The sequence below is a fragment of the Malaclemys terrapin genome, chromosome 7 (genome assembly GCF_027887155.1).
Source record: "Malaclemys terrapin pileata isolate rMalTer1 chromosome 7, rMalTer1.hap1, whole genome shotgun sequence".
Taxonomy (NCBI): Eukaryota; Metazoa; Chordata; order Testudines; family Emydidae; genus Malaclemys; species Malaclemys terrapin.
In genome coordinates, this window is record NC_071511.1 from 40,559,099 (window position 1) to 40,582,645 (window position 23,547).

Genomic DNA, 23,547 nt, shown 5'->3' on the forward strand with positions numbered 1-23,547 from the left:
GAATTGGGTCACTGTAGTCTCAAAACGAAAGCCTTTCTGCACAGTAGGATATCATAGTCAACAATTTCAAAGACACTAAAATATGGGGCAGAGTAAAGTCACCGCAGTCTGCCACCAACCTTTCTAATGGGACCAATATAGCCCTGTGCCCAATTTAAGAGGATTCATTCCCCTGCAGTAAATTAGGGGCCAGATCATGGCCTTATACAGGAATACATACAGTTGGGGAGAAGGTAAAAAGGCACCTTCCTTTCCTTGCACAGCCCACTCCAAGCATAGCACCCAGATGAGGTGCGGACATGATGGAGCTATGGCCCTAACTGGCACATAGAATGAGATCAGCATGCAAATAGGGAGTATGCTGGACAACATAAAGGGATGTAATAGTGGGCGTTCTCCCATGGGTGTTGGGAAGCTGCATGAGGACTGTTCCTTAAAAGAACACTTATTCAGAGCTAGATTCTGCCCAGGGAAATTAATTTCAAGATCTGAGCCCTAGCGAATAGCAGGTGGAAATTATGTGAAAGCTAAGCTTTCAGATCCTCCAGTGCTGAATACCTAGTACAAGAAATGAAAAATGTCACCTTTGCCTCTGAAAATAATGTCACTTCTTTGAAAAAGTAAAGCAAAAGGAGAGACAAAAGAAAATTATTTTTCTTTCTCTAGCACGGTGTCCTCTGTTCTACTCGTCCAGCATGGATAATCAAATAATTTGACAGGAGGAACAGAAAGACGCCCATAAATCACTTCACACTACCCAGCTGCGCTTGTGAGTGAGGAAGGGGAGAGGTTGTGGAGAGGACTGGAAGGAATTTGTTGAATTCTGTAGCTAAGGATGGCTTTATACTCAGCCAGTGCTGAGTTTGACAGCTTAAATATTGTCTTTGAAAGTTGACAGGTACTGATAAACTGCTTGTCTAAATTCATGGATTTCCCTTGACAAGAAAATAAAACTTTAACCAGATCTAGTGGAGTTTCAGCTTCATTTTTCTAGTGATCTTTAAAGGTTTGGAGTTTAACTTATTGGGATAAGCACTCGAAAGCTCAGATGCTCATCAAGTATGGATCTTAACTATCTAGGTCTGTTGGGTCTGTTACCCTGGACTGAAAAACTAGCTAGGACCAGATCATATTAATCAGTGGGACTTCTTGAGGAGTAAGGTATTATTCAGCCTGAGTAAAGTGCAACAATCTGGCTGTTAGAAAGTGTGAATTTCACCAAGTCTGACCTGAAACCATTAATCCAAACAAGCCCACTTAAGGGATCCATGAATCTTTACCCTTATCTTGTCATGTTGTGACAAACCCCCCAAACCAGGTGCCATTAGGAAGTTTTATTGACTCAAACCAAGTTTGCCAAACCCAGTCAAGCAGAACACGACAAGCTTCAGTCCCAGCCATAAATCTGAGGAGCTGCTCCGGGAGACCTGAGCGGAATGCCACAGGTTTAGACATTTATGCATATAGAAAGCAGTAGGAAAAAGTGCCAAATTTTGCCCTCACTTACACCTATGCAATCCAATAACCAATTTTCTTAATGTAGGTAAAATTGTAACATAGTTCCTTTAGAGACAAGGAAATCTTTTGCCCTGTTAAGGTTTCTATACCTTTTTCAGTAATGCCATGGTAGGAAGTAGAATACAAGAATGGCTAATAAAGGTCAAAAATATACAATTCAGCAGTTCTCCTGTCCTTAAGTTTTTGTGTGGTAAGTACACTGCCGAGTAACCCTCTCAGGGATCTTATTAAAATGAGTTGCAAACAATTATGTTAACCAAGCAGGATCCTTTTTAGACCTGCAATGCAAAATAGGAAGGTAACTAATGATAATTAGGAAAAAGTGTCATAAATATTTAATGAGAAGATATTTGTGTAATAATTATCTATTCTATTATTCCATGTTTTGACTCATGGGACTTTCTTAATCAGTCCACTCACACATTCCATGGTAATGTGAAGATCTTATATACCTAGCTGTTATCTGGCTCCCATCACTAAGTATCTGAGTGCATCAATTGTATACAGTAACACCAGAGAATCTCACAGGAAGCATTATGTTTCACCAGTGTTGATGATAAAGGTTTTTCTTGTAGACATTTGCTGCCTGCTGAAGAGCTGATTTTCCCTGCCCATTTCTGTTTTTATTTAGTTTAGTCCCTCAGAGTCAGCCCCCCCGATTTTTGTAATCTACCGCCTCTTTCTTCTATTTGTTATGGTGGATGATCGCACCACTGCATTGATTAAGGTAGTGTTTAACATCTGGAAACTCAAAACAAGTGGTGGGAGAACCTCAAAAGGTTCTCAGGTTAAGTTCAGTCTGGATAAGCAGCTAAATGTTAAGATGGTTATTCAAACCACTCCAATATATAAAATAGGGTTGATGAACTCATAGGAACAAGCTTTTTTTGGGAGATTTCTATATCTTCCAGTTGGTCCCAGAAATTACATAAGAGGTTTTCACAAAGTACTGCACTTTGCCAGTTCCAGTCCTGGTCAGAACCTAGAGGTGCAGGGGAATTGCAAAGGATGATAACTTTCCATTTGGGTTTGACTTAAGTTTGGGGCAAAGGAATGGGAGAGGTGGTATCTTACTTGATTTGAATCATTTCATCCATCCAAACTCATGGGTCATAATCCCAGTGGTTATGTGGGTACTGTGATACTCAGAGCATTAATTCACCCTCTGATCTCAGTGTTACGCGATAATACATTTTTACTTTAGCACTTGACATTGGAAATTTTGACTCTTTGCTAAATCATATGTGGCAAAAATACAACCCATAATTTTGCAGACAGATATCGTGTGTTTTTGTTCTTTTAAAACTCATTAAAAAAGGTTTCTCCACCCAAAAGCAGTTTTCCACCCACCATCAAGATTTCTCCAGACAAGTACCATTAATACATATCATAATGGACTGTGTCAATCAGATCCCAATTTGCTCTATGAAGCACATCAAGAGAGCAAATTGGAATGAATACCAGATTTTAATGCATTTATTTACTGCTTTGTAGAGGGCAGGGGCGTGTTGGTTGTTTGCTTTTAGCAATGTAGTATTTATCTGATCATGTCGTTTATTGCCTTTTCATTGATGAGTCCAATAATTAAAATGATCAATCATAAACCAAAAGCAAAGACTGAGCCATTAGCCAACCCAACAACAAGCAAATTGATATGGTATTAATATCTGCAACAAAGATCCTCCGTGATCAAAGTCTTGTCTTCTGGGATAAGTAGCTATAGTACTGCCTGATCTGAAGGCCATTGATATCAGTGGGAGCCTTCAATGGACTTTGGATCAGGCCATCAGGTTTCATCAGAATTATTCCAAGGACTAGCTGCTAGAGATGAAATGGCTCATCTATCTTGGCTCCTTGCTGCAAGCAGGAAAGATTCTACAAGATTCCATAAACTGATCTTGCATGTGACTGAGGGATGCTTATTGCATTAATTACTTGAAGAACTAAATTGTGTCTAATCCTCACCATCTAAACGAAGTCCTTTTATTCAAGCCTACTGCTCCTTGTTGTACTAGATTTGCTTTTAAATAGTCCTTTTACTCCTGGTCTATTATTGCTTTTCAAATATTAGGACAGGGTATTATACGTAAGAATGCAAAGCTGGAGGGGTATCTCAGTGCTCTACGGTTCAGGCTTGAACCACCAATAATCCCTGGAACCACCGATTAATTTTTGAAGCACTGCTTCAGCCCTTTCTTATTACAAGCTCTCATATAGTGTAGAGAAGAGGGGTTCTTTGTATGGCATTAAAAACGGTGGCATATATTAGAAGACGATGGGTATGTCCAAATGTCTTTGCCCAAATCTTTTCACTTCCCATGTGGTTATGCAGCAGGCTGCACACTAGCTGGCTATTGCTTCCCCCCCGCTCCACCCCGCCCTGCCCCACCCAAGTGAGCATATCTCAGCGATGCTGTATGATGAATAAACACTCTAGCAATGCAATATATTATTACTAATGTGTCTTATTAATGGTAAGGTTCCTTGAAGTTTCTCCAGCTGCATTCACAGAATCCTGTATGTTAGGGATAGGAAGCACTATTCTAATAATCAACTCCTTGCCTAAAGCAGGAAGGACAAAGCTTTGCTCTCACAAAGGGTATGTCTACACTTAAAATGCTACAGAAGCACAGCTGTAGTGCTTCAGTGTAGACACTACTTACGTCAACGGGAGGGGCTCTCTCTCTCTCACTGTACATAATCCATCTCCCCGAGAGTCAAAAGCTGGGCTGACGAAAGAATTCTGCTATCAATCTAGTGCTATCTACACCAGGGGTTAGGTCAGTAAAGTTATGTCTCTCAGGAGTGTGGATTTTTCACACCTCTGTGAGATGTACCTATACCAATGTAACTGCCTAGTGTAGACCAGTCCTAAGACATTAAGTTAGGACTCAAGTGAGAAACATGGGTCTCTCACATCTCTCTACATAGCAAAAATTGCAGATGACAAACTTATTTAGGATAGTTAGGACCAGAAAGGAGACAAATAAAAGGGACACAATAAAAGTACATAAAATATTGAATGCTGTAGAGAAGATAGATTGGAAGCTTCGGATCTCCTTGCCTGATAATACAAGAGCAAGGAAACATCCAATTAAATTAAAAGGTGGGAAACTCAAAACTGATTAAAGCAGGTATTTTTTCTCATAACATGTAACTAGACTGTGGAACTCACACCACAAGAAGCCACTGAGGACAAGAACTTAGCAAGATTCAAAAAGGAATGTATAGGGATAACAAAAATATCCAGAATTATCATCATTAATGACATCAAACATTTTGGAAAAAATACTACACCAATCTCTAACTACTAGAGACTAGAGGAAGACCTAATTTGGAAGGCAGATTACCCCACATTTACCTACTGCAGGTTCTTTCACCTGGTGGTGGACACTGTTGAATACAGATTACTGGACTAGATGGATCTCAGATCTGATCCAGTGTGGCAATTCCTATGTTTCTATGTCTCATTATATTGTCACCTTTAGTTCCTTTTGGTCTTGCTCTATTCAGTGCATTAGTCTGTAAAGTATGTAAGCAAATAGTCAAATAACAGCAAGCTGATCGAAAGGTAAATTATCGATGAGCCAAATCCTCAGTGAGGGTAAAGAGACATAGCTCCATTGACATCAATCATAGCTGGTTGAAAAGTTTTCAACAACAGTTTTCCCATTAAAACTGTAGTTTCATCAAAATAGAAATGTTTTGTGGGAATGTTGCTATTTTAATTAAATTTTGAATGGGAAAAAGTCAAGATGTTTAGTTTCAAGAATGTGGCAAATGTTTCATTTCAGCTTTATCATTTTGACTTTTATAATGTAATATTAACATTAATATTTTAATATCTTTATATTACAGCTGTCCAAAGGATGACAATTCCTTTTTGTGACAAATTTCAAGGTTTCAGAATTTGATTTCATTCCATATGAAACACAAGCAAAACCTTTTGAACATTTTCATGAAACAGAATTATGTTAAAACATGATTTTTTTTGGATCCAAAAGGTAAGTTTTCACCCTCTCACTCCTTCTCCCTTTCTCTCCACAACCAGAGAGTCGATCCCGAACCTCAAAAATCCTCCTGTTGAAAACTTTGTTGAAACTGATACATCTCCCTGAGACATTTCAAATTTGATGAAGCAGCATATTTTATCAAAAATGTTCCAACCAGATCTTATTCATAAATATTAGATATCATATATTAATATAATATAAACATCAAAATGAATCAAAATGTTTCAATGGTCCCAAACTGAAATTTTTTGGAATTTTCATCTTGTGGGAAATTTTGAAATTTCAGCATTTTTTGTTCGAATTCAGAATGATCTTTTTTCCCTCAAAAATGTTGGCATTTTACCACAGAATGGAAATTCCAGTTCCCAGCCAGCTCTGCAGACAGAGAAGCTACATTGATATAAACCAGCTGAGACTCAGGCTCATAATGTAGTTATCTAATATTTAGTAACTATGGTGGAAGGGAAGCGACTGGTGTTATACTTGGGGGCAGGGAGCAGAAGTACGAAAGAATTGTACATTCTGAAACTATACCTAAGATGTACTTTTTAAAAAAAATACAAGTCTTGTTTTGCTTTAGAGATGACTGTTATTAGTGACAGAACTTGGAAGTGTCCTAAATTTTTCCAGCACATTTGGATAAAAATGAGCATACACTATGTGTAAGCCAACGTCAATGACTAAAAATGGAAGATCTTTGAAAGAAACTTAAAACATAATTATAATAGGTATAAAAACTGCAACATACCCAGAAACCACTCTGTCATCCCTAATCTACAGCATCATTATGAAGTGCCTGCAGCAACACATCATTGTAGTGTACCAGCTTGGCCAACCAGTCAGTGGAGGCTGCGAGAAGATACGCATTCCTACAGCCCTCTGTCAGAAGAAAGAACTATTCTCAGAGGGCTGAAATCCTTCAGCCACCCCAGAAAGGGAAGTTTCTCTTACAGAGCAAAAATGCATCACTGGCCTAGAGAAGACACTGGAAAAGAGTCTCCGGTAAAGGGCCTAATTATTAATCAGAACTAAGATATGATACTGAAAACTCATAAGGTGAAATACTTTCATTATGAGTAAGAGCAGCAGCAGTGGAGGGAAAGGGGCAGTGCTGGCTGTGAGCTGCATCCCACAGACATTCTGTCAGTACAAGCTCCTACGTGGGCAGTCTCCTACAGTGCCTTACTGCCCATTTCACAGGTAGCAGCGAGCACCACAAACTACAGCAAATGCATTCGGGAACTGAGGATGTGAACCCATCCTAAAGCCACCAGAACATACCTGCCTGTGGCAGCGATGTATCAGCCAGGCAGTAGATGCCCCCAAACCTAGCGTTCCTGAGGAAATTATAGTCCTAAGCTGTTGCTGCATAAATGGAAAGAGTCCCTAAAACACAGTCCATTGTTATCATAACAGAGCAACAAAAGACACTGTTTTGCCATAAGGCAAGAACCGGACTTTTGATATTATTAATTACATTATTGTATATATCTACATATACAGCTGCCTAGCTGTTTGTTAACTATTTGAGCACAAAAATGCTGTACATGACCTAAGTGTTGTGAGTCTCTAATGAGCCTTTTCATATAATCATAGAAGATTAGGGTCGGAAGAGACCTCAGGAGGTCATCTAGTCCAACCCCCTACTCAAAGCAGGACCAACACCAACTAAATCATCCCAGCCAGGGCTTTGTCAAGCCAGGCCTTAAAAACCTCTAAGGATGGAGATTCCACCACCTCCCTAGGTAACTCATTCCAGTGCTTCACCACCCTCCTAGTGAAATAGTGTTTCCTAATATCCAACCTAGACCTCCCCCACTGCAACTTGAGACCATTGCTCCTTGTTCTATCATCTGCCACCACTGAGAACAGCCAAGCTCCATCCTCTTTGAACCCCCCTCCCCCTTCAGGTAATTGAAGACTGCTATCAAATCCTCCCTTACTCTTCTCTTCTGCAGACTAAACACAGAATCATAGAATATCAGGTTTGGAAGGAACCTCAGGAAGTCATCTAGTCCAACCCCCTGCTCAAAGCAGGACCAATACCCAACTAAACAAGCCCAGTTCCCTCAGCCTCTCCTCGTAAGTCATATGTCCCAGCCCCATGATTATTTTCATTGCCCTCTGCTGGACTCTCTCCAATTTGTTCACATCCTTTCTGTAGTGGGGGGCCCAAATTCCTCCTAATTCTTAGAGAATTCCAGCTTCAACTTTTTTTGGTTTCAGGCGGAGATTTCTAAAGCCATATAGGGGATTTGGATGCTCAATTCCCATCACCTCTCTCCCACCCCCACCCGCACCCCTGAATATCTTTGTAATGGCTTGGCTATTTGCTCAGTTAACCGGTTACCAAAACATTTCAACTGAATAGAAAATAAATTACTTTCCATCTGACTGTCATCAAAATGTCCCTCCTGCAGCCACCCTCATGCTGAACACACTTAACAAAATGTCACCTAAATAAAACAATTCCTTCCTTCTACATATTAGCGTCTCTTCTTCCTTTGTAACTGCGCTCTGTTATGTGCCATGGTATTAAAACAGCTTTCTTGTCTATCAGTTAGACTAAACATTTTCACAGTTTAAGTCTGAGATCCATTTCTGCAGAAAGAGAGGAAGCTAAAGGAACATGCCCTGGTACGTGTAGGAAAAATAATAGAAAGCAGAGATGTAAAAGACCAGCTGTTTGAGGTCACGCAAGCCTTCTGCCTGCCAGTCCATGCCTGTTCCCTCTGGTATAATTAAAAGTGTTTTGTATAGTTGTACAAAGTAACTCCCCACTGATAGGGCTTTCACCCGCTCCCTATGGGGTGATTACTCTGCAATCGAATAGATCTGATTATCAGGACATTTTTCCTGAGAGTCAACTTAAACTCACCTTTGCTCAATTGCATCCCACTCATTGTGCCTCCTAAACTATTTCTGTATCTCTTGGTGTACATGCTTCAAATACAGGTGGACGTTTATTGCTTCATTCCTCCCTCCCATCTCCACCACCACCTCTCCACACTTTTAGTTCAGTTCTTTTCATCTTCCCTCTAAAGCCAGGCCTTCCAGATCCTTAATAGTTTTGTCTTCTTTCTATGAATCCTCTCCTGTTCCTCAATATCTTTCTGTTACTGAAGTACTCCATGCATTATTCCATGTGTAATCTCACCAGTGCCAGATGGCTTCCCTAGTCTGTGAAGCGATGCCTCTGTTGCATATTTAGCAGAGACTTGTTCTGGCTTTTAAGGCACAATATGGTATTGCGAATTCTCATCTAATTGGTTATCTATCATCACCCTTTGGTCTTTTCCAGTATGACTGCTTTCAACATTTCTTCCTCCCACTTGATATCTGTCTTGGGGATTGTTATTTCCAGAGGTGTTAGTTTTCACTTTTCCAGATGAATTCCATTTTGTTATATGCTGCTTATGTTTCTAAATTCTGTAGTTGTCTTTGTTTTATTTCCCTGTCCTCACTGATGCTTGCAACACCTTCCAATTTCAGACTAAATTCACATCTTGGATACTGTGTGCCCACCCCCCTATTAAAATTCACCCAAGCCTTGCAACTGAGGTTCAGAATTTGGCATTGGTCTCATCTGTGAATTTAATGCAGCAAAGGTCTACATAGTCTAATATGGAATACAATGTTCAGAAGAAAACATAGCTTGCACTTTCTCACCCAAAACAGAACTGGCAAAATGCAAGGGGCCTGATTCTCCATTGCCTGCACCTTGTGTAGACAATTATACCAGTGCAAGGTAGATATAAAATGTTCCCTGAAACAGGTTCAGCCGGGGGTGGCTCTGTGGTGCCCTGCCTCCATTTTCCCTTCACTCACACTCCTCAGTAACTTCCACAAGGCGTGTATCCAATAACGCCCCCCTTTTTGGGGTTTGGTCTATTAACATAAAATAAACTGAAAAACAAAGTCTCTTTCACCCCAGTCTCACGGTGGGCATAGTCCCTCCACCCTAACATCCATCTTCCTATTTTCCTAGCACTTCTGAGCCTGAAGTTTGACTTTCTTTGCCTTCTCCACAGGCCCTCTTCCCCACTGGTGTCTTCACCTTGCTGACTCAGGGACCTGTTTACATCTGCCAGCAACCATCTGCAGCATCTTATCTCTCCAGGTCTCTTCCTTATCTACTGCAGGCCTGATTGGATCACCTGACCCACTGGTCACATGACCTTCATTCGCCTCACCTGGGAAGGTGTTACATTTGTCACAGGTAGACTGAGACCCCTCTCTCCTTATGGGGCCAGCTACCCTGTGACACTACTGTTTTGATTTGATAGCAATTTACACCCACTTTGCACAGGTGTAAATGATATCACACAACACAGGGTAAGAGAATCAAGCCCCACACATTTACAGGTTTCCTTTTCAGAGTAGGAAAGTCTTCTCACTTTTCTCCTCTCCAAGCTAAGTACCCTTAGTTTTCACATGTATTCTGAGACTGCAAGTCCTGTAGTGCCTCAGAGGACACAGAGCATTTTCAGTCTTACCTTTCCAGTTGACTTTGTTCCTTTCCAAATGCAAAAGTAGCAGATAGTCCAAGCAGCGAGGAGACACAATGCCAAATCCCAGCGGAGATTCCCAATATGTTCAATTCCATCGGATATGGCTAACACCCTGCGTCTACAAAAAATTGTGATAGTGAAATGCTAGAATATTAGCAAAACTATGAACAAAATAATTATACAGCATTTGGGTAAAAGGAAGGCTGCTTTAATTCGACACAGAACTGGCAACTGCCTACTGAGAATGCACCATGCTGAGAAAGAAGGGCTTAGAAACAGTAAGTGCAATGTGATTCCTACCTCTCATTGCTGTTGTTATTATTATATGTATTACAGTAGCACCAACTGGCCCCAACCGAGACCAAGCCCCATTGTGTCAGGCACTGTACAACCATAGCAATAGACAGTTTCAGCCCGGAACAGCTTCCAATCTAAATAGTCATTTCAGACAAAGGGTGGAAGAAAGGCAGTATAGTTTTTCACATTTGTAGATGGGGATCTGAAAGAAAGCTAGTGGCTTGCCCAAGTTCATACAGGAAATCTGTGGCACAGCCACAAATTGAATCTAAGTCTCCTGAATCTCAGTGCAGTACTTTAGCCACAGGACCAAGCTCCCCAACTTTAGAATTATTTTCTTGTCTTGGGCATGCAGCTGCCATTTTTACGTGCCTTGATTTTTAGTAGGAAACAATAATGGAGTCACAAATAATCTCAAGTCTCTGTTCACCAGCCCCCCCTCCCCCCCATACCCTGTAAATAAAACATAACACCCTGTGATACATTGACTAAAGAGGTTACGAGTAGGAACACAAATTTCTTTCTGCACAACTGATCCATTTCATGAATCCCTTTAAGGGATTTCATCTCCTTTTAATATTAAGAAAGTGTCTATGGGGAATTAAAAGACATTTCTAAAGGAAGCTGAATTTACCAGAGCAGTGAAGGCTGACTCTGTCAGTGTCTGAAGTCAGCAGTTGAGGTTGATTTAAAATGGCATTTTGTATTAATTACATATCCATAGATACCAAAGTGCTTAGTGAACTTTAAACTGCTTCTAGCAAGTAATTAGCCATGTGCCCAACTGCATACTGCAGAATAATTACTCTCAACCACTTAGGTCCCTTTCACCCTTTTATTAAGCTTTCATTGATTCTGGTCACAGAAAGAACATGGGGTTCTGCAGCAAGGCATATGTGATGTAAAACTGGAGTGATACAAGAGTATCGGGCCCAGGGAGATCAATCCTTATTCAGATTAAATCTGCCAAGTGAGAAAGAATGGACTAGTTCATTTTTCCTTCTATGTATACCTTTCATCTCCTGCCTTAAAACTTCTATGCATTTTATTGAACAAAGCTTCCTTGGGATCTGCATTCAGTGTTATCTGCAGTCTTAGAAACACAGCACTAACCTACCTCTCAGTGGCACTGTGAAGATTAGTTAATTTAAAGTTCATAAATACGCTCATTTCCTGTGGTTAAAGACACTAGATTCAATGTATCATTATTAATTTTTTATTACTGTCGGTCTATGTGTAATGCTGATAGGTCCTGGTTGTCGGCGGTTGAGATCGAAGCTGGGACCTCTGAAACTTAGTGTATGAGTCTCTACTGCATGAGCTAAAAGTCACATGGCTCTTAGCTAAGGCTGGAGCAGACTCAGCAATTGCTAGCTGGGCTAGGTGCCACTAGAGAGGGACAGAGCACCACACCAAGCTGGCCTGGGTTACATATGTGCACTCAGATAACTTTGGATACGCGTTCCTAAAGCCAAATATTTTACATGATATAATTTTATTGCTTTTTCAAAAAATCTACATTAAAAACCTTCATTCTGCTCCCTGGTGCATCCAACCCAGTACTGAGTGAGGCAGAGGTCTTGAGGGAGGGAAACCTGTGATCATGTAATTGAGGACTGTATCATAATGCATATGAACAAGCAGGCTGAATTAAGGTTGCACAGACAAATAAATAATGTTTAACATAGTTTTATTTTAAATATAATTTCCTATTTTTAAAGGAAAAAGGTTTTAAAAAAAAGACTTTTTGTACAACTAACAACCTCTGCATCATGCATCATTAGCAGCGTTTGAACCCTAACCATTGACCACCATTGCACAGACTGCTACAATTTTAGCTGAAGGTCTAAGTACATTAGCTGATAGCAGGAGAAAGCTGTTATCCCTGAGAGATGGCCCACTCATGCCATACACTGCATTCAGGTGGTGATTGGGGAGAACCTGACCCACCTCTCTCTTTCCCCCGCACAATAGATGGCAGGCTCCTTCCCCATGTAGTACTTCTGCTCCCCCCTTCCCATCCCCACCCTCAAAGGTGGGAGACAAGATCATCTTGTCAAGATGTTGGAGCCATGCACTGAGTCAGGTTGGGAAGACAAAAGCCTGTCTAAGATCTCACCCATTCCAACCCTCACACTGTTGCAACAGCTGTTTCTGCAGCTTGCTCGTGTTCCAAGTTCAGTGTTATACTGCTGTTACTGCTTTGATGGAGGCATGGACCTGACTTCTTAGAATGCTCCTATTTATTTATTTTGGTGCACTAACAAAATTTTCCTTAGAAACCCAAGAGAGAAAAGGGAAATGGTAATTTTTAACCATTTTTAATTCAGCTAAGCCTTTAATTCAGCTAAACCTGGATAGAGTCTTATGGGTCAAAGAAAAGTAACTTTGCTAGGGCTTTTTTCCTGCTGAATGTCAAAGTCCTGCTGAAAACAAAGGAGATGTTAGAGCTTCATAAAAAGTTACAAGAATCTTTCCTAATGGGAAGTATTAGGAGGGGTGAAAGTAATATTAAATTCTTACTGGTACAGGGGCCGAAGGGGCGGGGCCTGGGGTGGAAGGGGCAGAGCTGGGGGTCAACCTCCCCTGGCCTCTGCCGCCTGGGGCTCTGGCAGTGATTTTAAAGGGTCCAGGGCTCTGGCCTCTGCCACAGTAGCGGCGGTGGCAGCCAGGAGCCCTGTCGGTGGCCCACGGGGCGGTGGGCAAAAGTGGCAATGACAGTAAAGCACTGCATCATTGTCCCTTTTGTTTCCCCCGGCAGCCCTCTCCCATACTGGCCAATTTCACCCCAAGTGTTAAGCTATCAAAATAGGGATCACTACCAGCTCTCTCTTTCTCTCTCAAAAGAAGCAGTACTTGATGAAGGATGTGTTTCAGTCAAAGAGAGAAGGATGAAGTCAAGAGCAAGAACAGAGGAAAGGTTTTGAATTTATCAGCACAGTGGAACTGAAAATGAGGCCAATGCTCCATGCCTCTAGAGCAAGGTCTACGTTATGATTAAAGGCCAGTTTAAAGTATCCAGTTATCAACTGGACAAGAACAGCTGTGGTGCATGGTGCATTAGGTTCAGTATGACTTCCAACCTTGTCTCCTAATCCTCCTCTTAAACAAACAAACAAAAAACAAAAAACACAACCCAGGAGTGTGACCTTAAAAATCAATGCATCATTTTACAGGTAGCCAAGCGGAAGATGGGTATAGCATCATCACATCTCAAGCAATGATCAAATATCTGCTGCATTCTGACATACTTCACGCTATGAATAAACATGCAGAAAATCATGCTAAAAGGGAATGTAGCCTCATGATCAAAGAGGCTTCTGTTGCCGTTGCGAGGTTTCACATGATATATAAGATGAGACCTAAAAAAGTTATGCAAATGTGGGGGGGAAGCCTCCAAAGTATATTTGACGTATTCCTTTTCCTGGAGAAGGGATGGACCATAGTGATACTAAACATTCTTAACTTTGCCCATTGCCTTCAACCAGAGCCCCCTCATATCAACAATCCCTATCCCTCCAGCTAGACTGCTGCTTTCCCAGGGTTGAGGAGGAAGTAGCTCTGACACATCCAGCTGGTAATATCAATCAAACATTCCTCCAGAGCAGACACTGAATTTGCAATGCCCCAAGCCAAGAGCTACACAGCACACTGACACTGCTCTGCCATGTGTTTAAAAATGATCTAGCCAAGGAGCCAGTGTATACTCTGTAGTATACAGTGAATAACATGGGAGATGGGTTAGTTCCTTGAGAAATGGTGTGCTATGACACATATTTGTACGTCACCCACAACATTCTGGTTATGACTGGAATTCACTGCTTGGACCAGCCTTGGATGAAACAAAGAATCATCTGTGTCATCATGCTACTGCAATGACTCTTCCGCCACATCTATCTCAATTATCCTTCTGTATCATTTGTATTGTGGTAGAACCTAGGGACAGCCATAGACCAGGACCCCACTCTGTTAGGCACTGTACAAACATGTAACAAAAGGCATTTACAAGCTAACTGATCCCAACATTTCTTACAACCTTTTTAAATTTAGTAAAAATGTTATTGAAAAATAAATTTGAAAGGACTCAATAGCCTGGTCTTGATCTTGCTGTGGTTGCATGTGTCCACACTCATTGTAGTCAGTTGGAGCCCTATGGAAGAATTTCAAACCTGATGTGGGAGAAAACCACCACTGGAACCAATGGAGTTGCTATCTCTCACTCTAAATCTGCATTTGGCTTATTAAGTGAGTTTAATCCTGCAATTTTTGCTCTTTTGTGTTTTTCTCAAAACAGAAAATCCAGATCTCAAATTTATCAATTTGAGCAACAAATCAAAGCAATTCCTCAAAATTAAATTGCTCTTTAACTCTGAAGCTTCTTTTTTAGCATATTTTTAAATTAATTATACCTATTCTGTATTTCCATGGCCAAACGTCCACATGCTAGAAGGTGATTTTTTATTGCACACAAAATCCCTGGTCATGAAATGCAGAGGCATGCTAGTCCCTTAAGGGCACTAAGCAGGAATTTTCCCTTATCCCTCACCCACTCCCTAAAATACTAATTGCATTGATTCCACAAACCAAAAGATATACCAATCCAAGACATACTAATACACTTGTTAACAAGTCCACATTAAATCAGATGAACAGTATTTTGGGGGGGAATATTAATTGGGAGCCACTTCAACTGCTTGGGGCCCTAAGAAATTGCTTGCTCTGCTTATGCCTAGCAACACCACTGGTGAAATAACTGCTGCACTGAGGGAAGGATTTTCAAAAGTAGCTAGTTTTGGGTCCTCAACTTGACACATTTTAAAGGGGTTGTTTTCAGAGGGTTGGTATTCGGCACTTTCTGAGTATTGCATCCCTGTAAGGCGGCTCAATTTGGGAATTTGAGCCCCCCCAAAACTGAGGCATCTAAAAATCACTTAATCACCATCAGGCATTTGTAAAGAAGAGGATAGAGAACATTTATGGCACTAGTGTGATTAGCCATGCTGCTCCCATTTTAAAAAGACACATGGTGCCAATCAATTTGAGTTACTAGCATTTAAATGAGTATTCAAAGCTTTTCCAGTTACATCAAAATCTTTGTTTTGTCTGTTCTTTGTTTAAACAAAACAAAGATTTTTTTCCCTTAGGAAGCCATGAGCAACAAGCACAGAACATATAATTAAGCCATGAAGTACAATGTATGCAAAGAATACATGGGAGAAAGACAGAGAAAGCCTTGCACAAGGTCTAGCCATGATTCTCTCGCCAGGCACAACACAGCTTCCCCTAGTTCCAGCTCCTTAGCTCTCCTGCTGAGACTCTGGCTTAAATAATGGCAGCAGAGCACAGCTTTCAAAAAAAAGGAAGCATTCAGCACTGAAAACTGTCCTTGTAAAACTTCAGTTCAGTCTAGCTGCCACCTTTAGCTAGATCTGCTCATATTCTTCTATTTTGCAGTTTACATTATTAAAAAAGAGGAAGTATTTTATGTCCCCTAAAAATACATATTGGCTTGATTCTCCACTGCATCTAATCAGAGCTTGTGCAGTGAACTGGGGGCTGTCAGAGAACTGATCGCAGTTCCTTTATTATTCATTATTAATTACTATTATTATTATTATTATTAATCATCTGTATTAACATAGCATCTAGGAGCTCCAGTCGTGGACCAGGACCCCATTGTGCTAAACACTCTGACAAAGAACAAAAAGAAGGTCCCTGTGGCCTGTCCCAAGTTTCCAACCCCAGCGTCAGTTAAATCCTCTGGGACCTTATGCAGCCAGCAGAGAATCGGACATGGTGGGATCTAACTCTGCCACATCTCCTTGTCTCCTCTGACACATCCCCTCCACTCCTTTTTCCTCCCCAACATGCTGCTTGCCTTCTTATTTGAGTGGAAGGGTGAGGCTGCAGCAGGAGAGAGTGGAGTAGGTTGACTGAGCTAGCTCTGTGCCAGGAAAGGTTCCCCCTAAACAGAGGAGATTCACTAGGCACTTTAAGTTCACTTTGCTCCATGCAAGTAAGAGTGGGATACTAACATGCTAGTCATTCCAATTTACTGGCACCAGGCATACACCATGTACAAAGTGAAGTTGGGGGAGCAGAGAATCCGGCCAGTGCTATAGAATAATACCATGAACTCTTTGCTGGATTCTGGTACTTGAGGCTGATGTTACTTTGGCCTCATGGTATCCACACACTCAAGGTCTGAATCTGCCATACTTAGCCACATTTAAGTACCTAAGTTCTCAAATAGTCCCCTTGTGTCTGTGGAGTAATATGCTACTCACTGTAAGGATTGAAGACTGACTCAGAGGTTTTATAAACAGGGACCCAGAACACAATAGAGGTAGAATCACCTACAGAAGTATCTACAGCCCTATCTAAACTCAACTTGGCTTCCATCCAGTACAGTCTCCCTCAACAGCACAGCCTCCTTAGCTTGTGGACCATGTCAGGACCTTGCAAGTCCATAGCAAGGCATGGCCAGACCAGTTTTCAGGAAAAAAGAAAATGCACCATCCACTCCAACCAAGTCAACCAGGCTAGAACTCTGCCTGCCATTAATTACAAGGTACAAAAACAGCCAGAGAGAGCCTGACTTTGATCCAAGCATGCAAAACCTTGTAGCCAAAGATAGAAACTACAACAGAGGAGGATATACTGATACAGTGTTATCATTTTAAAGTTGTTGGTGCAATAACACACAGTAAATCAAGATAGTCTGTTTCAATTCATTGTGCTATAATGGAGCAGCAAGAAATTTTGGCAAATTGAACTTGGTGATGTAGTATGGCTATGCAATTTCTGAAATTCCTATCTAACCATCTTTGCTATTTTTCTCTATATACTCTCTTTCCTTTGATGTTTATTATCCTCTGTGAGATTAAACAACCAGTGAGATAGAGGAGATACCCATGAGACACACACCTGGTAAGAAACACATATTAGTTTTGTGATAATCTCTTTGGACAGTACTTATACAATCTGATTCCATTTTACACAAGCACAATGCAAACAACTGGTACACAACACTCAGAGCCCAATTCTCAGCTGGTGTAAAACATCACTGATCAATTGACTTCTGTGGAGCTGCCCTACTTGATCCTAGCTGAAGCTCTGTCTCTCAGTGTAAGACATTGCAAACCACAAAGCTGACAGTTATAATTTGAGTTCATGTCACATGGTCATGGATTACATTAAGATTTAATTGTGCTTTTAATTATGTAACCTACTGAAAGCTTTCCCTGGCTGCAAGGTATCTTGAGTGATTGCATTAAGGAAATAATAGCCCTAAAACTAATAAACATTCTCTTCGCACAGGGGCGGGCAAACTTTTTGTCCTGAGGGCCGCATCGGGTTTTGGAAATTGTATGGAGGGCCAGTTAGGGATTGGGGGCATGGCCTGCCCCCCATTCACTCCCCCCACTTCTGGCCCCCTGACAGCCCCCCCCAAGACTCCTGACCCATCCAAACCCTCCTGTTCCCTGACAGTCCCCCTGGAACCTCTGCCCCATCCACTCCCCCTGCTCCCTGTCCCCTGACACAAAAACCCGGAACCCCCACCCCTGACTGCCCTGTGCCGCCCCATCCAACCCCTCCTCTCATTTCTGACTTGCCCCCCCCGAGACCCCTGCCCTATCCAATCACCCCTTCTCCCTGACTGCCCCCGGAACCCCTGCCCCTGACTGCCCCCCGCCGCCCCATCCAACCCCCCCTCCTTCCTGACTGCCCTCCCGGGACCCCTGCCTCCATTCAACCCCTGTTCCCTGCCCGCCCCGACCCCTATCCACACTCCCCACCCCCTGAGCACCACCCCAAACTCCCCTGCCCTCTATCCAACCCCCCCTGCTCCCTGCCCCCCCGTTCCCTGCCCCCTCACTGCACTGCTTGGAGCACTGGTGGCGCAGCAGCCGCGCCGACCCGCTGGAGCCAGCCACACTCCGTGCAGCACAGAGACTGGGTCAGGCCGCGGCTCTACAGCTGCACTACCCCAGGAACTCACTGCCCAGAGCATTGCACTGGCGGTGCAGTGAGCTGAGGCTGTGGGGGAGGAAGAACAGCAGGGGAGGGGCCGGGGAGGAAGGTCCCGCAGGCCGGATGTGGCCCATGGGCCGTAGTTTATCCACCTCTGCCTTAGCATGTATCCATCCTAAAAGACCCCAAAGCTACATGCACATAGAACCACTGAAAAGTAGACACTCATGCAGTGAAGGGCAGCAGCTCACTGGCACGACATAATTACAGAGAAAACATTCAACCAAAGACACTGGGGGGAAAACTGTGACCTTACAAAAAGCACTACCACAGGATCCTTAGGGTGGATTTTCAAGAGTACTCAGCACTGGCCTAACTCTGCTCTCAGTGAAGTCAATGGGAGTTTTATCATTTACTCCAATGGGAGCAAAGTTATGCTAACACTGTGCACCTCTGAAAATCCCATCCTGTATGTCAGAGCAAGCAGAAAGGACCTCAGATTGTGAGCTACTGGTAATAACACGACAGAGCTCAACTGTTTTCCGTCTCATTCGGTGTGGCAGAGCTGGCCCGTTAACACCATCCTGAATATAAGGGGAAATGCTGGGAACAGGGGGAGCTCTCCGGACTGGAGGATCTCGGGTCTGAGACAGAGAGGTTCTACAGAAGGAACCATAGGAACAGCCAAGCTTGCGGAGAAGGCTTGGGATGGTGTTCACAGGAAGAGGGTGAGAGTGATCTTGTGTAGTCTGCACAGACTGTGGCTGGAGCGGGTTGGGAGTACCACTTGATCACAGTGCATGAAATTCACCCCTGAGCAGAGGGCATCAATATAATCCAAGAGATCTACATATGGCAAACCCCATGGTACTCTACCGAGAGATTGATTAAAGTATAGCTGAGAGATCTTTACAATTTCTTTTTTTTTTTTTTTTTTAGCTATTATGAGAGCATATTGAAAAGTCAGGGTGGAAACTATTGCTTTTTTCTGGGCCGCCAAGCTATCTATACAATAAGATCTGGAGCCTACAGGGGGGACTTAGGGAGGGAAAAGGAACACAGGCTCATTTTCTGCATCTCAGAAGTACCTAATGATTCTGCGGCATGTGAGAAAGCTGAGCTGTGGGGCAAGCTGGAGTATTACTCCTTGACAGACATGATAGATATCTGGCTGGTTTGCTGCATGCATTTTGAATCATTTGAAGTACTGGAGCTTACTGCACTTAGGAACTTTCTTAGACAAAGGGTAAGGAAGAGAGACTGGGTATCATTTCCCAATGAGACTAATCCTTATTCAGTTGAGTTGGCTGTTGCGTTAGGTTATGATTCGATAGCATTTCAGTGTGCCTGAGCTTTTTCCATTGTGTACTTTGGCTTGTTCTGCTGTGGAGTTTTGACATTTCAATGTGGTTTATTGCAGGAGGGTGCAGGCTACCGGGGGTGAAATGCTCCTTGGCAGAGGCACCAGGCCAGCTATACCACATAATGGCAGACACATCCAGCGAGTGTTTCTTTGTGCTTTGCTTCTATAAGTCAGTTTGTAGGAATCAGTCACTGACTAGGCTGCAAAGGAGGATTCTGTGCTGTTGACACTATCTGTTGGCAGCACAGAGACTGACACCAGTTGAAGTTTAGCCTTTCTTTCCATTATATGATTTACCAATGTTATATCACTATCCTTTTCATTATATGATTAAACTTAATGTCCCCTGAATGATAATTTAATCATGGTCACTTCTCCAAATAGGGAACTGTGAGAGCTTCTGAGAAAAGGCTGTCTTCACTTACTCATTTATTTTAGCCAAAACAATGATTTATCCCAAGACAACCAGCATTTGCCTTCCTCTATTCATGCAAACTTTCCCAAAGGGAACATCTTAAATCTATGCTCCACAGCACTATCCAGAGAGCCCAGGTGCAATTCAAGGTGTTTGCTTTGACCATCTAAGCACTAAACAGTTTGGATCTTAGTTACTTCAAAGACTACTTCTCTCTTTGTGTACACCACATTAGCAAACATCTGTCAGGTTTAAAAGGGGATAGTATGGTAACAAATGTTTCTAGTGAAGTGCCTTGAATCCTAACCCCTGGAATCCACTTCCTTCATTGGTCTGACAGACCCCACATGTGTTGACCTTAACATAATGTTGCAATGCCTATATATTCTCCTAGGCTTTTTGTGGATGGGAGGCATGGGGGAGGTTGGGTTCAGGGAGGTTAATTAATGTTCTATTCAAGAACCTAATAGTTCAACTGTAAATTTAAAAAAACTAGGTGGAAAAAGCCCCAAAACACTGGAAACCAAAGGATAATTTGTTGTTAAGAACTATGGTAGTAACAAGTCATTTTTAAGGCGAGAACCCTTGAAATATTCTGAGTATTCTGCCACCAGAGTTTAATGCATTGTGTAAAATAGATTTGGGTTGCAATAACCAAAGGAAAGGTGAAATTATTAACTACATTTTGTGCAATGGTTCCCCCCTCCAAAATAGAAATTGATTGGGATTTGGAAATAATTTTCATATATAGGACATCTCAATAGCTCAAACCATCAAGGGCCTGGGAAAGAAGCCTGGGGACTTGGGACATTTGGCACATTAAAGGAAATATCAGATGAATTGAAGATGTGCCAAGGAGGGTTTCTTTGGATTTGGGTTAGGATTAGGCTAGGTTTTGGTGTTGCAGATTGAACCCAAATCAGAGATAGATGTGGGTTTGGAATTCAATGGTGGTGAAAGCTTAGGAGTGCTACTCAGGAGATTTTGGCTGGAATTGGTAAATTCAATAGGCCTCTCCTGATTGGAATTTGACCCAGAATCAAAATAATCAGGGTGGACTCAAATCCTGTGATTTGCACCCAAACACACAAATCCAGAAATGTGAAGGTGTGGGGTTTGTTTTTTGCCCACCTCTAGTTATGTGTGTATAACTTGGCTAAATTACAATAAAGAGGGAAGACTTTATTTTCTTTTTAGTGTATGCAAGGTGTAAACCCCAAGCAAGGAGAGGAATTGTCCAGGCACATTATGGATATGGAATCAAATGAAGACAAGGTAAATTTAGAATGAATATTAGAATAAATGGTGAAATCCCTTATGCTGCAGGTTAACATAACAAGAGGAATGTTGGCTGACCTGACACTGGCATATTTAAAGCTAGGCTGGGCAAATTAACATCATTTGAATTACAGTAGCACAAAAAGGCTCCATCTAGGTCCAAGCAACATTGTGCTAAGCACTGTATAGGCGTCTAGTAAAAGACTGCGGCTGCCCCCAAGAGCTTATATTATTAGCTTGTGAAGATGTAATGTGTGGGAGAAACAAGTGATGAGGAGTAGGGTGGGAGAGGGAGGATAGGATCCTCCCTCTCCCACCCTACTCCTCATCACTTGTTAGGAACATGTTTCAAGCACAGGAAAATGTCCAAGAGGGACCATTCTTGTGTTGGGAAAGGAATGTAGATAGCCCAGGATCTCTCTCCCATCGCTAAATTCTATAAACTCCCTGTGACTACTGGTTATCTCTGTTCTTCCACCTTTTCGGTGATCATGCTTTCACACCTGTGCAATAGCAAAGCTCGGGAAGATAAAATGCCTGGAGGAGGGCAGGCATTTATACACTTACTGAAAATGTCTTTAGTTGTTTTTGTTTTTTGTTTTTTTGGGGGGGCGTGCTAACCTACCTTACATTTAGTAAATCAGCAAAGAAAACAACAAAGAGAAAAAAGAAAGTTCCAGTGCTGGAACTGGCAGAGAGAGGAGGATAGGTGATTATGTGTTAACCTCCGTTTCTCACAGTTGAAAAATAACCTCTTCATCCCAACTTGAGCACTGTGATTTTGAAAGATGGATAATGTGTTTACTTCAGTTTCCAGGAGTACACTTCTTCGGGGCACTATATTTCTCAGGAACACTGCGTTTTCCTGGGAAAGGGATTCTTCAATAAAGCTTTCCAATGTGCAGGAGATGGAACTGCTGCCAACATATTGTGGAAAGGAATGTCCCAGGCCACTTATTGCATTATTTCATGGTTTGGAAAAGCTGAGAAACAGATTCAATCTATTTGGGAAAACCCCTTAGTGTCTACTCACTGCTTTAGAACAGTTTACAAGATGCTTTTCCTTTACAAGTAATTGGGGCAGGAGGCTTCTTGGGGTCACTTACTTATCTGCATCTCTTCAGCAAGAATTTTATATTCATTCACAGCCAAGGTCTCCAGCGTCCAGCCCAGCTCACTGCTGTGGGAGTCAAGGTTAAAGAAAATCTACCCATCCCCTTTGACCTTCTCCTCATGGCTCGGTGTTGGTGATGGGGGTTGGTCCTCGAGCCAAGTCACTAACAAAAGTCCAACCAAACAAAAGGTTCTTCTGCCCGTCTGGCGTTACTCTGTAGTTCCTTCGGTGCTCAGTTCTTGGCCCCTTCTGGGCCATCTTAAACTCCTGCCCTGCTCTGTTACTGAGCACTGGCTCCCAGGAGCCCCTCTCACAGTCTTACCACTTGCTAAAGTCCCTGCTCTTGGCCCCGACCCCCAGGCCCTGCAGAATTCTCCCTTGCTCTTTTATCTAAGCACTGCTTCACAGGGCTTTCCTTCTGCAGGCCCTGTTTCCTAGCAGGTTGCCACTGCCTCCCTCCCAAGGGATTTTAGCAGCTTCTCTCAGGAATCTTCCTGCACTACCTCAGGGCCACCCACAGAAGCCCAACCTGCTTCCTGTAGCTACTCTCCCTCACTGAGTTCTTGCAGCCCTTTTTTATGAGCCCCAATTGTTCATCAGGCCAGGGCAAAAAAGAAGAGCGCCGCCCCGCTGTAACACCACCCCCCCCCGAGTGTCGCACTGCCGACTCCCCTCCAGCGCCGCGCCGGGCCGCCGAACCCCCCCGCCGATTGCTGCGCCAGGCTGCCCAAACCTCCCGCCCCATGCGCAGGGTCGCCCAAAACCCTCAGAGCGCCAGGCTGCCAAACCCCCCTGAGCGCCTCGCCGGCCCCCCCACGAATGCCAGGCCGGGCCGCCCAAACCCTCGGAGCAGCGCGCTGGGACGGCCAACCCCCCCTCCCAAGCGCCGTGCCAGGCTGCCCAAACCCTCGGAGCGCCGCGCCGTGCCGCGCCGGCCAAACCCCCGCCCCCCTCAGCGCCGCACCATGCCACGCCATGCCACCGAAACAAACAAACCCCCCCGAGTGCCACCCCACGAACAAAAATGAAAACACCGTGAGCGCCCTCCACCACCCCAACGTTGG

General features: G+C 42.9%; 1 protein-coding gene across 1 annotated transcript in view; it reads right to left on the reverse strand.

Moving 5' to 3' along the window:
• The window catches only part of SLC6A11 (solute carrier family 6 member 11), a 191,515-nt gene that overhangs the window by 126,533 nt on the left and 41,435 nt on the right, over positions 1 to 23,547 (reverse strand). Inside the window, exon 6 of the mRNA XM_054036296.1 lies at positions 10,028 to 10,160. Coding sequence (XP_053892271.1) covers positions 10,028 to 10,160 — 133 coding nt within the window. The remainder of the gene's footprint in view (positions 1 to 10,027; positions 10,161 to 23,547) is intronic.